We start from the raw sequence: 13,761 nt of genomic DNA on the forward strand, positions 1-13,761 counted from the left end.
CCTGTCGTGATCATGGAATTCAGTAAAATAGTTTGTATTTATAATTCCACTCATTTCCATATACTCTTATACAACCATTAAAACAAAATAAACTTGATCGTTTATTTTCCCGCCCCCTCTAGATGATCGAGACTGTAGATACTGGACACCCACTCGCCCCCAAGTATGCTTATTGTCACACAATGCCAAATTTCAACAATTATAATTATCCTCGCTTAGACATTTGATCGTCTATTTTAACAATTCTCAACGCCCGGAGAAACTTTGAGGCCCAGAACCTCCAGGAAAGTACTTTTGAAAAATTCTCCAACTTTTAGCGTGCTTATATTTGTGGCAAGACGCATTATGGTACTCTTCTACAATGTCCTTAGAGTTCATGTTAACCATCGCTTTGGTGATCCAAGGCGTGCTGCATGAATTATGGCCCAAAGCTTTTTCGTGGTCCCGTTACACTCATTAAAGAAGTAATGATTTAGTGGTCATTTAAATTGGTCAAGCACTCTTTGAACCGGGCAAGACGCATTATTTTACTTTTCTACAATGTCCTTAGAGTTCATGTTACTCATCGGTTTGGCGATCCAAGGCGTGCTGCATGGATTAGGGCCCAAAGCTTTTTTTTTCGTGGTCCCGTTACACTCATTAAAGAAGTAATGATTTAATGGTCATTTAAATTGGTCAAGCACTCTTTGGACCGGCAAGACGCATTATGGTACTCTTCTACATTGTCTTAAGATAAGGTGACCATGTTTTCCTGATTGGAATCAGGGACATTTATTGCGTGGCTGATATTAGGGAGGGGCCTTAGGGGAGGAGTGTCCCCCCTGGAAAATTTTCAAGTGCCTAAGGTGTTTACATGTAAAATGGTGATACTTAGAAGCACTTTTTAAATCAATTTTATTTTAAAAAATGTAGCTTTTTCTTAGATGAAATTCAGTTACTTTACGTGGTTCTTTGAGAGCTTGTGAGTTGCTTGTGTCATAAATTCGTGATCAATTGGTCTTAGTATACTTCTGTGAAGAGTGTATTTTCTTCAATACTTTATTGATGCTACTGAGCTTTCCACACAAGACATACTGAAATGGGTTCTGATTTTCCACTGTTCCCACTTTACACTGGCCCACCTGAAATACTGGTTAGTTTTGTTCTGCGACTGCACACTTCACTAAATTTAGTTTTTACAATTATTTTACTAATAATGTGGGATATTTTAAATTCCTGAACATTTTGACGAATCGGGGACATTTTCGGGGACACTTGTTCATCGGGGACAGCACTGTAATCGGGGACTGTCCCCAAAACCTTACTTTAAGAGTTCATATGACCCATTGGTTAGGTGGTCCAAGGCGTCCTGGTCTTGATTAGGGCCCAAAGCTTTTCGTGGCCCCGTTACATCCATCTAATAAGTGATGGTGTATTGGTCATGTTAATTGGTCAAGCACTGTCCGGGGAAGACGCATTATGATAATTTTCTACATCGTCTTCAGAGTTTATATGACCCATTGATCCTCATTATCTTAGAAAAAATACAATAAAATGTACTTTTTCGACGAAAAAAGCCTTGATAATCTCGTACGGAAGCAAAAGGCTTTCCATAGTTGTATATCGAATCCATTATCGAATAAGTAACATGTGTACCACAGTTACTTATTCGCGAATGTCGAACGAGTAACGCGTAATAAGTATCTAACTTTACACCGGTGGCTTTACGTCACAATTTAATATTCTGTGACCATTTATCCGGTCATGGTTTACGCTATATTCCGCCATCAAATACCTCGTAGTGACGGACGCTGTCTTACACCAACTGGAGTCAAAGTGCAAACGCTGTGTTCATATTTGGTGTTGATCTGTTGATTGTACCCATTTAAATTTAGCATTACAGCACATGTTCGTTTTTACACGAACTGCTCTCATTATTTTAAACTGTTTGCATTTATTCATCGTAAAGGTTGCATATCAATGGTTATCGGGCAATAAAGTACTGTAACCTAGGCTAGCACTAACTTAGGCCAGCCTTTACTGGCTATATATTATTACTGCAATATCGTAACTTAGGCCTAGGCCTAGATTACAGTTGGACCTTGGAAAACTACTTTAGTTTAAATAACGTACAGCTAACGCTGTTAATATTTCTAGTCGTCACTAGAAAGTATAGCCAATACTGAGTTGCTTCTAACTGTGAACAATTACATCTGCATGTTTTCACCATGTTTCTTTCAAATACAATCCATAAATTTGATTTTGAGCATAGAATTAACTTTCTTTCTCTGTGCAGATCATTGGATGCTTTGTTGATATTAACAAGAGAGGATCATCAAGATGGTATGTTTTTTCTTTCTCCATATACTCTACATAAACATCTCCAACTAGGCGTAGGCCTATACCTTTTTAAAATGTAGAAACAATTAGTCCTCAGTTGGATTGTAAAAAAAAAATGTGAAACGACATAAACGGTTAACTAAGATGGGGACACTTAAATATATAAGTAGAAAGGGCATTTTATAAATAAATTAACAAAGCATGCACAACATGTGCAGTATAGTCACTTACGCATTGTACATTTAAGGAGTGCATGCTCAATACCTTGTAAGTTGTATAAAACTTAGGATGGTTTAACTTTTTTATTCTAGGATCATGTTCTACTAAAAATACTTTTTCAATGTTTAAATATGACAAATAGGTACAAATAATGCATATTAAAAACTTGATAGTTTCCACTTTATGAATTACAGTATTTTAAATATTTTACATGAACACTTTCTGGCAACATTTTTGCTCATTTCAGTCAAGTAATTTAGGCCTTAATGAGCACCATCATGATGTTGTGCTCAATTATCTGAGGTTTGCTCGTTACAAGCGCAGTCAAAACCTCAGAGGTGTGGAGGGATGCTTTCAAGATGTGAAAGATAGCAGGTAAGTCTCTTTGAGGAAGACTCTTTTCTTGTGGTATATGTATGATTGCTAAGAGTTAAACAAGATATTGGCCAATTATTAGTATTTCCACAATGGCCTTGGTGCCTTTCAAATGGTGAATTTGGTCCACGTTTACTGTCAATAAGTGTAGAAAAAAGGTAGTCGTGGTGACCGTTCTATATTCATTTTAATTGTCAAGATATTGTAAACATATAGAAATAGCATATAGAATGCCCCATTAAGGCAACATTGATTGAAAAATCTGCTTCTCAGTTTCAGTCTTTCAGGTCTGATTATTAATTTGAACCTACTTTTTATAAATGCTGATACCTCAACAAGCCAAAACTCCCTTTATTATCTATATAAACAACAAAACTGAACTCAAGTGTCATTATGAAATGCTTAGGTAAAACCCTCAACTTTCATAGACCCTGCATGTTCACATATTGTTCCAAAGTATGTATATGGCTTGTATGTATATGTTCCATATATGAAAAGAAATGCGATGGAGTTTAGGATAAGAATTTGCTTCCGGTTTTGTCTCCTTGCTTCAGATTGACAGAAGATACCTTCACGTCCGATGAGGTGGAGGACATTTTAGATGGTTTAGAGGCAGTGGTTCGAGGAGAAGTGGAGTCAGAACTTATCAACATAAATCATACCAATGTCCTCCTGTTACGGCAATTTTTCCAGCAAGCAGAGAAATGGCACCTGAAACTCCAGGCTGATATATCAGAGCTAGAAAACAGGTTAATTCATTGCTTCTCGGTTAAGATATTATGGAATTAAATGAAAGTGGTCGAACCGTTGAGTAGGTGTCAAGTTTGTTTTAGTGTTTCCCAAGGGTTGGGAAACCAACAGAAGCTCATTTCAAACCATGCATATGTGGACAGTTGATGGAGACAGGCTTACACAAAAGCTTCCCTCTATTCCAAGAGTGTTCAGAGAATTGTGTATGAAAACCAGAAAACAATTCCTTTAAAAAAAATTGATATTTTACTGTACTTCTTCTTTAGAAAACGACAATGCACGTCAAGTCAAGCTAATAAAATCTGTATTGAAACATGGGTTTTCTGTTGAAACTTGACAAAATTCAATGCAGAAAGATGCTTCAAAATGCTTCAATGTACTACACTAGCTTTGAAAAGAAGGATAGGGCTGTTTTTAAATGTTCGTAGTTAAATCTCTGTAGATCAAAGTGGAATGTAGTATAAGATTTGAAGTAGGTTTAAAGAAAAAAAAGACCAGTAATGGATATTATGGTTTCTGTCTTTATTGCAGAGAGCTGATAGAACTCATTGCAGACTTTGAAGAAAGCCAGTTTGCTGGTGCTGCAGTAAGTTATCTCGCCCGCTTTTGTTGCAGTTTTGTTCCTCCAGTTATATACAAATCCATATTTTATTTTTCTCCTTTGATTTATAAGTATTCATATATAGTTAAATTAATATATTTTCAAAATTTGCTTTGTATGGTCTTACATCTAGTTTGAATCTGCAACTGCCCAGAGATATATTTTGCTTGTGTGATGTCGTATCCAAAATAAAAACAAAGCAAACAAAGAAAAAATCTCAATTTTGGCATGGTCAAATTAGTATATAATTACAGTAGTGGTAAAAATCACTTTGTTACGGAATGCTACCATGTGCTGCTAAAGACTGGAATAACATGCAGAAGGCTAAAAAAATTGGGTTTAAAGAGTTAACGTACTGTTGTGTGCATGAGACCTTGCCCTAACATTACAAATATTTCGAATTGTCGCAAGTTTGTAAGTCATGAATGATAAAGATAAGTGTCTAAAAGCAGCCTTTATCTTTGAGTTTGTCACAATAATCTGATGGGAAAATACTCCACTATTAAAGGAAGGATGAGGTACTTGAATTAGGTAACTGTATTGTGCTAATTTAGTCCACTCAATTTGCACCAGTTTTGCAACAAAGTGATAAAATGTTGTGTTAAATTTTGTAGCACATTAAATTTTCTGTTATTGATTGAACGGTTAGTATTAAACCGACAATTGCAAGTATACAAATGGTTGTAACCACATAGATAAATCTGTTAGATAGACTGAGGATTATCTAATTATGTGAGATTATTACATCCCTTGATTGGATGGTGTAACTTTCCAACCGGATGCAAACTACAGCTGTAAGGGGGACACAAACCCAACCCAGCTTCTGTGGCTAATATATGATCCAGAAATAAAGGAAAACATAATAAAATGACACCCATGTAGCTCCATGATGTCATATTAAGCTTGATCAAGTCGTCAGCCTTACATGTGAAGAAACATTAAATCTGTGATATTTCCCAAATGGAATAAGCTATTTCGTAATTGTTTTGAGGGAGTTGTTCATGCGAGTTTTCTGGATCACAAACACCAAAAATGAGGGTTGGGTTTGTGCTTCCTTTCACTATGATGTTTAATAAATTTCTTCTTGTTACTATCTGTGCTATAGCCCACCAAACCTTCCTTTGAGATGAAACGCCTGGACCCAATGGAATCTGGGGACTTTCAACTTCTTCAGAATGAAATTGATCGGCTGAATAAAGAAAACGAGCAGCTGAAAGAGAGACTGAAAACCACCGAAATAAAGGTGACAAAGTACTTACGTTTCTCTGCCGATCACTAAGTAGCATGCTTATTTGGATGTAAATTCTAAGTATGAGTACATCACTATTGAAGATACAAAATTGAAGCATAGAAAGTACTTTACTTTGCTGTACCTGTGAGTACATAGAATATGATGACTGCAATGTACTTACTACTTACTGTATTTATGTTAGTGTATACATGCATGATGATGGTGCCATCGTATAACTACTATTTTTATGTCTTTCTCACATTAAATTGAGTACTTAAAATGGGCTTGTTGTGGGGCAGGGAAACATCCAGAATTTTGAAAAGGAAGATGGTGCACTCCTGAGGACTCCAATGAATGGACAGAACACAAATATTAGACCTAAAATGGTGTATTCTGAGGCTTACTGAGGCAATAAGTTATGTCTTCACTCAAGGTTGTGCTAATAACCAAGTTTACTTTTTTCTTTGTGTGGTGTTGAAGGAGGGTTTGTACCCTTCCCCTTCCTTGGCTCTATACTTCGTAGGTAAGATGGTATTCAGACGAATATATTACCATATTTTACTCGTGTATTCCTATGTTATGATCTGGCATTGTTGCATAGGTTATGAATATACGAATGTTCTATGATTTCTCTGAAGGCCACTGAAGCTTTAACCGCCAAATCCCGTTTAGCGTCAGAGCTATCAGATGCCCAGAGTTCACCATCCAGTAGCGCTCCGCTCCAAGACAACTCAGAGGCAGTGGCAGACCTAGAATCACAGCTTGCCGCAACCAGGATGCAGGCCGAGAAGGTATTTTATATGTATTTTGACCTAAAACAGTGTTAGTCTTAAAATCGCAAACGACGAGCAAATCTTCCACATCTTTCGTCACTTGTGGAAATGAAACTTAACTGGATATAATTATCCAAGACCATTCCAAAAATTCCTTGGATGACAAAAGAAAGAGTAAAATATTCAAATTGAATTTTGTAAAAATTTGTAAAGATGCATTTTATGCCACCTTTTTACTGATTCTGTGACTTGCAACAAGTGATATAACCTCAGCCCTATAGTTTATCCAGGACAACCTTATCACCACAACCCCTATTATTTGCTTATGTCCAAAAAATAATACTGCCATTGATAACCATGCTATGAAATGAGGATGAAAGGCTTGTTTGTCCATCGACTCTGATGCCAAAAGGCAAGCATCACACTGAAATTTATTTTAGATATTATTTGCTCTAACTATACCAGTTTTGCTCTCATGTTTTAGAATTTGAAATTGAGCGGTGACAAAGCGGGTGTACTAGAAGATGACCTTGTGCAGACCAAACATAAACTGCTAGAAGTTCAGGAGCAGCTGGAACTCAAAGGAAAGGTAGGGATATAAAGCTGAAAGTTGTATTTCAAGTGAGTTTTGAATATTCAATGTTGCAGAAGATTTAGTATGGATCTTGTCTGTTTTTGCCTATGTTTGATAACTTGTTAGAGGCAAAAATGGAATCATTTGTGTTTTTGTTGAGGCCAGAGGCATTTGATACCAGATTCTTAAAAGCTTGTAAAGACAGTAACTCCAAAAGGAAAGCTTGAATTAACTTCATACTTGGTAAGTGGATACATTTCAGTAAGTAAAGGATCCTCATGTTTTTTGTGGGGTTGTTTTAAGTAGAAATCAAAGGTAATTTGAGGTCAATAAAGGTCAAAGTCTGAAAACCTTGTAAACTCAGTAACTCCAAACCTGATACTTGGATGAACTTCATACTGAGTATGTGAATCCATCTTAGTGAACAAAAAACCTTGTTATTTGTAGAAATCAAATGTCATGTGAGGTCAAAAAAGGTCAAATTCTGATAAATTTGTAATACATCAACTCCCAAGACTTTAAGCTTGGATCAAACTTCTTGCGTAGTATGTGGATCCACCTTTAGTATGTACCAGCACCTTATGGATTTATTTAGAAGTCAAATAAAAGCCAATACTTTCAATCCTTTTGAAACACCGTAACTCAAAAGCTAAAGCTTGTAGTTAACTTCATACTTAGTATTGTTGAGGTCATCCTGAAAGACTTTTGGCCAGTAAAGAGAGAAAGACAATTTTTTTTTTCCCATCTTGCAGGAACTGGACAAGAAGTTCAGTGGAACAGCTACCTACAAGAACTTGAAGGCCATGCTGGTCAAGAAAAATGACCAGCTCAAGGAACTGAGGGGACGTCTGGCCAAGTATGAAGAAGAATGACCGTCTTCCCCTGATTGTTGAGTGCAGCCAAGCTGCAGCTAAGCTGCACCGATGTACGCCTTCGTTCACCAGGGGTGGCTACATTTTCTCTTTTAGAGTAGTGAATCTCTGGCTGAGCAAATCTCTTCTTTTTTTTTATAGTGGAGCAGCATCTGGAAATTTGAATGTACGTGCACTGTAAAACTATATTTATTTCTGTTGCCTGTCAGTATTTATTTGTCCAAAAATTTAAACAAACTTTTCTCGCTAAAAATTGGGAAATGTCTTGTTTTTACTTTGGTTCATAAAGTTGCAACCATCGAGCGTCAAGTGCCGTGCAAATCAAACTTGCTGCTCTTGGGGAAGTTCGACCTCTTACCTAATACAGAAAAAAGGTTGCAAGCGTTTTGGTCACAGATGTCACTTCTGACATCAAGAATCCTTTTAAAATTACAAAAACAGGAGGGTCAAAACCAATACCAGTTGTAATCGACATACCTGCAGAATTTTTTAACAAGAAATATTACAAATTCTACGAGGGTAGATAACAAATGAAACTGTTGTAACGGATCACATTATTACGGCAGATTATATATTAATTAAGTTAGTTTTAAGTAGTAGGGTGTGAAAGTCAGCACTGCTCGAATCAGTATAAACTGTGTTCGGTATTACATACTTAAATAACCTTGTTTTTATTGTAGTCGTTTACACAGTTATGTAATGTTGTTCTACATCTAATCACCTTGCTTTTATTCCCTTTGAATGAAGGGGGGCAAAAAACCTTGATGTTTCTCCTATAACTTTATTCTTATTGTTCATTCATAATAGTCTTTCTTTTGTTCTGGTATTCAAACACATTTACTTGTAATACATTATTAGTAGGCCTCATCATCCTACTAGTGTACAATAAATCAATAAATAATAAATGTAAGAATTATCAGAACTATTTTATTGTAGTCGTCTATGAGAACAGCCTTTTTTGGATGCTATCAAACAGATTAAAAATATGCCAACACACAGACAGATTCCAAAGCAAACTCTATTTCTAGCGCTGGTTTGATTGACAAGAAAGTTGGGGTCAGGTTGACTCAAATATCCCAATGATACTCATCAAATTTGAAGTTCATAGATCACTTACATTACTTATTGCTGTGTTAACTTTTAGAGCCCAATATCCTACATGGTTTGATGGTTTTGGCCATTTTCTTATGGTGGTATTGCAAACTGCTGCTTTTTGCTCTTGCCTATGACCTTCACAAGTCATGGAGGCACTGTACAGTAGCCGATACTCATGCACACGTACCCCAAGTTTGAAGTCTATTGGCTCCATGGTTTAGAAGTTTGTGAGACATTTGTTGTTCAGACCAATCTAGAACATCACATTTTGATCCTCACTGCAACCATGATGTCCACCCCATGTGATTACACCACCCTATGCTACCCTCTCCCTCCACCTACCACAAATGCATCATAACCCACCAAGGTTCAGTTCAGTGTCTCAAGAAGTGTGGGGTGGGCTGCATCATGACCCACCAAGGAGTACGAGGTGGGCTGCAGTTTTTGCACAATCAGCAATAAACTAAAATATCTCTTGTATTCAATCAACAATTTGAACATAAAAAGTTACAACAATTTCTGAGGACACCTGTTGTGACTTCTGAGATGGAACATGAGGACTCCCGACTGTTCCCAGAATTGGGAGCATCTGCCAGTGGTCACCAGACATTGAAAACTGTCATTCAAGAGTAAGAAATCGTGTATGCAAATAACAGCTAGTTCACCCCAATCACCACTGCAGAAAAAGGACACTTTCCAGCTATGAGAAACCAGAAAGTACCATTGAGTCCTGTGTGTTGATAACCAGTACAAAATTTGTACCAATCTGAGCACTCATCCCATTTTGAGGGTTGCCAACAAATGGAAATTTTCACCTCATCCAAACTTACCCAAATTTTTATGTTGTGATGCTTGTCGAAGCTAGTATTCTGCAGGTTCTAACTTCTGGCAGTTTATCAGGAATGAAATCACAAACATCTGGTCACTTAACACTATACATCAGTATATATGGCAGTTACTCAAATCTTTATGAGTAATCACTGGCTGAAGGGACATTGGAAATAAGAGAAAACTACTAAGATTTGATGAGACAAATGAAAATTTATTGCTAATGTCTATTATCAAAAGGATCAGATAGCAACAATTGACATTGTCAAAAGATATATTCCATATAGAGCTGAATGTGTACAAAGTATCAAAGAGGAAATAAAAATATTGTATCGCCTTATACATGATATTACACCTGATATATCTTCAAGCAACTACTCTTCTCAAAGAATGAAAGTGATAGGTCGGAATATATTCGATATAAGATTTTTTTTTAAAAATGAAAAACTTTGGAGATGGAAAGTTTTACAGGTCAAATTTGGTATAAGTTTTTCGTTTCAAATATTAAATGTAACAATATTTAATATAACTTTGAAATTGGATCCTATGATCACTTTTCATATATATTTCAGCATGAAATTTTTTCAGATCCATCTTGCAATATAAGTAATGTTTACGTAGTCGGTAACAGGCAAGAATCCAGCAGTAGCTGTCGCAGGTCCATGGAGGGATCCGATTCTGGTTTAAAATCTCGCCATTCCTGCCTCGACAAGTGGCTGCATTTGATCACTTCACTCCTGATTGACTTTTTAAAGTTTGCTGGAGGATTGCTAAGCAGCTGTGTTCCTCTGATACCGGTGTTGAAAATATCTCTACAAAGGACCTGAAGAAATGAATGCAAAAACTGATGAAATAATTGAAAACAACAAAATTGTGTTCATTTTGAAGTTGAACTGCATTTCAAAAAGGTAAATCTGAAAAAAAAACTTTGTTAAGATATATTCCGGTGGCTGAAGTTGATCGGTTAATTAATTAAACGCATCTTTGGGTCAAAACTACATACCGTTAGCACTTTGTGTGACAAAGATATATATTAAATTTCAAATTCGATGATATTTTATGAATGCATCTGGCAACAACAGAGCAAATGATGTCATCATGGAAATTCAGCTGAAAATCTTTTCATGTTCCTTCATAATATTTCATACCCTTCTTAGCAGAGGAAAATGGTATTGCTACAAATATTGACAATACTGTTTGTTGCACCTTAATGAGATTCTAAGTTACCTTCAAAGCTACTGTAAACAAACATTTCAAATATACTGATCACCTTTCAGGAATAAATCAACAAGACGGTAACACTCAGACCTAGTTTTCTGAAACTGCCAACTCTCCAAAATGACTCCAACACAATCGAGAGTTGTTTTAATTTACAGAACTCAAATGCCTCTGTATAGTCTTGGAGGGATGAGTGACCATAGCTTATATGACTTTATAGCATTTAGCTGGCTATGATGACCTTAACTGCATCGGAATCTGGCCATTCATGGAGGGTAAACACCTGATGGAATGTAAACAACTAATGCCACAGAAGTTTCCAAGTTATTCATTCCTCGATGTGTCAAAATTGCAAATTCATCACTTACAAAATATTTCACAAACAAATTACACAAGAATACTCCTCATGCATGAGAGGCAAACCAAATTGGTACTGTTTTGGTCACTATTACTAAAGAAATTTTTTTGAAATTTTGTAAAGATAACATTCTCTGACAGATACATTTTAAATTAGTATATGTCAAATTAATATGTTAACAGACTCTTTTGCAGCAAAAGCTAAATTCAACCATATATGGCAAAGTTAGAAACTTCCCAACCATTAATATATACTGGCTCTTCATTGAATCTGACAGTCTTCTGCCTCTGGTTACATATAAGCCATTTGCTATACTCCTGATGGCTATTGGTAATTTACAATCTTAAACTATCTAGGAACTTTATGCTAAATAATGATACGTTTCCATTTTTAAAGTTTAGCTTAAACACTGTATGACATGAGAAGCTTTTTATCACATGCTTTGTGTTCCATAAACCATCTGGACTGATTCATCTGTATTACCTGGATGTTGAAATTTCGCCTTCGATTGGTACATCTTCCTTTTGAAACCTCACAGATTCCTTCACAGTCAAAGAAATCACAGTCTGAATGCTTTGAACAATCTTCTTCCTCCAAAATGGATTTCATTTTACTCGATGAGAAGATCATGTCACCGTCAATCACTTTCACCTCCAGGTTATCTCCGACACCAAAATTTTCGGCTTTCACGTCGCACATGTGAGTCTCTTCTGCAGCCTCGGCAAAATTTCCATCGAGTGAAGTGAAAAGATCCAGCAATTTGAGAGCAATCATTGCTCGATGCTTCCAAGGCATTCTATTTCGATAAGTCCTCAAGGTTATAGATGACAACATTTGGTCTGGAGGAATGTACTCTACTCCATAAAAGTGGCCACAGTAGCCCAAGACTTGTGGAAATTCTGTCAATTTCCTGTAAAACTTAAAATTGACATACTCTTCCTGTTGTACCAAATTCATCAATGTGTTCATATAAGCAACACTCGGCTTTTCATTTTCAGGGTCATATTTCTCATCGGAAAGTTTCACTATGAGGCCACGTTTATCTCCTTCGAGTTTAGTCTGAAGTAAAGATCCGACTTCATTAGAGATTACTGTCTCAAAGAAGTCAACTGTTGGAGCAGACAACACTCTTTCTTGGTTCTCATTGGTCTCCCAGACTGTCAAAGGTGAAAGGTTATTTTGATCTCTCACTCTTGATTTCAAGACCATTAAGCTATTGTGCCATTCCATGAGAATCACATTTTTATTTGAGCCACCAGAGATGCTTGACTTGAATTTAAGAGTTTCAAGGTCACAGAGATCTTGACACAAACTGCCAGTAATCCGCTTGGTCGTGTACTGGTAGCACTGTAAAACAGAAAAAAATATGTTGCTTATTCCTGATGTTGTTCCAAATACTGAATATCAGGGACACAAGTTGCCCCAATTTTTGACATGCTAAATTTCCTTTATAGGTTTCATAAGGACTTTTGTCAAGTTTGGCGATTTTTCAAATCATTCAGATAAACTAAGGATTCTTAAAATTTGACCAATTAATTTATCAGACTTGTTAGCAAATGTTTTGTGGGCTGTAGGAATTTGGTAGCCAAATGCTTGTTGAAATTACTGTACTTCAATATTGGCCCTTATGTTTAGCATACTAAAACTTGCTACACTAAGTTTCAAAAATAAAAGAATGAAAAAAAAGATAATCCTCTTTGTACCTCCAGACATATAGAAGGACTCAATTCAACATTTAAAATGTCTCAATAAGACAAAACACTTTGAGGTTGACAAAAACCCCTTGAATGAGTATTAGAAATTCTAGCGCAGTTACAGTAATTGAAAATTTGACATGCTAGTGCACATTTGGGGTATAACTGTTGACCTGTAATTTTTACATTACTGGCATATGAGGACCAATGATGATGATCTAGCTTTGAAAGCGGGTCTATCAAAGAAATAATTTAATCCAAAAGTCAATCAAAATTTTGTTACTGTGAAATAATGGTGATGCCTTTACCATACACAGAAAAAAATGCCTAACAAATATTTCTAAATCAATTCAAAGTAAAGGTTCTACTGTAGGTTTGACCACACATTTATCAATGGCAAATTAAAACATAAACATAAGCAAACTGCTTAAAAGCCTAAATTGATATGGTTAATTAACAATTGTTATTCCTACAAGTACAAACGCACATTACATTTCAACTAACGGTAACCATTACAACATACCAGATCCGCGAGAGTACCTTTCGCTTCTGTGTCGGCAATGCGTTGTAGTCTAATTTTACAAATAAGCAGCAGAATAATTGTGATTACTAGGATTAGTAAACCAGTCAGAAAACACCTCACAGAACGACAGGCATTCATTCTCTTGAAAGATTTACAGAGCATGTCAGATATTTCAATACTTGTTGCACTTGACAATTCGGAGCGTTTCGCTCACCTGTGTCACGGAAGAACATGCATTTTCCGTGTTCTGTCTGTTTATGTTTGGGTTATGTAAATGAGGGCGCATAGAGAAGAATTAAATCACGGTAACAAAATAAGTCCTCATGTAGCT

At 36.2% G+C, this 13,761-nt stretch overlaps 2 protein-coding genes across 3 annotated transcripts; one reads left to right on the forward strand and one right to left on the reverse strand.

Annotated features, from left to right (window-relative positions):
* The first annotated feature begins 1,746 nt into the window (after positions 1-1,746).
* LOC139967483 (leucine zipper transcription factor-like protein 1) lies at positions 1,747-8,611 on the forward strand. Of its 2 annotated transcripts, none has more exons than XM_071971355.1 (9): positions 1,747-1,839; positions 2,276-2,322; positions 2,786-2,913; positions 3,468-3,662; positions 4,195-4,249; positions 5,370-5,507; positions 6,134-6,286; positions 6,753-6,857; positions 7,595-8,611. In XM_071971355.1, exons 2-9 carry the CDS (start codon positions 2,320-2,322, stop codon positions 7,712-7,714), a joined length of 897 nt encoding a protein of 298 aa, XP_071827456.1. In that variant the 5' UTR covers positions 1,747-1,839; positions 2,276-2,319; the 3' UTR covers positions 7,715-8,611. The 2 variants fall into 2 exon arrangements, with proteins under 2 accessions (XP_071827456.1, XP_071827454.1); XM_071971353.1 differs by having other exon boundaries at positions 1,748-1,856.
* A 1,219-nt stretch (positions 8,612-9,830) lies between these two features.
* Positions 9,831-13,705, reverse strand: LOC139967482 (divergent protein kinase domain 1C-like). Its single transcript, XM_071971352.1, has 3 exons — positions 13,431-13,705; positions 11,697-12,560; positions 9,831-10,460 (listed from the first exon to the last, which is right to left on the reverse strand). Exons 1-3 carry the CDS (start codon positions 13,590-13,592, stop codon positions 10,251-10,253), a joined length of 1,236 nt encoding a protein of 411 aa, XP_071827453.1. The 5' UTR covers positions 13,593-13,705; the 3' UTR covers positions 9,831-10,250.
* Between the last annotated feature and the right edge of the window lie 56 nt (positions 13,706-13,761).

The sequence above is a fragment of the Apostichopus japonicus genome, chromosome 5 (genome assembly GCF_037975245.1).
Source record: "Apostichopus japonicus isolate 1M-3 chromosome 5, ASM3797524v1, whole genome shotgun sequence".
Classification (NCBI taxonomy): domain Eukaryota; kingdom Metazoa; phylum Echinodermata; class Holothuroidea; order Aspidochirotida; family Stichopodidae; genus Apostichopus; species Apostichopus japonicus.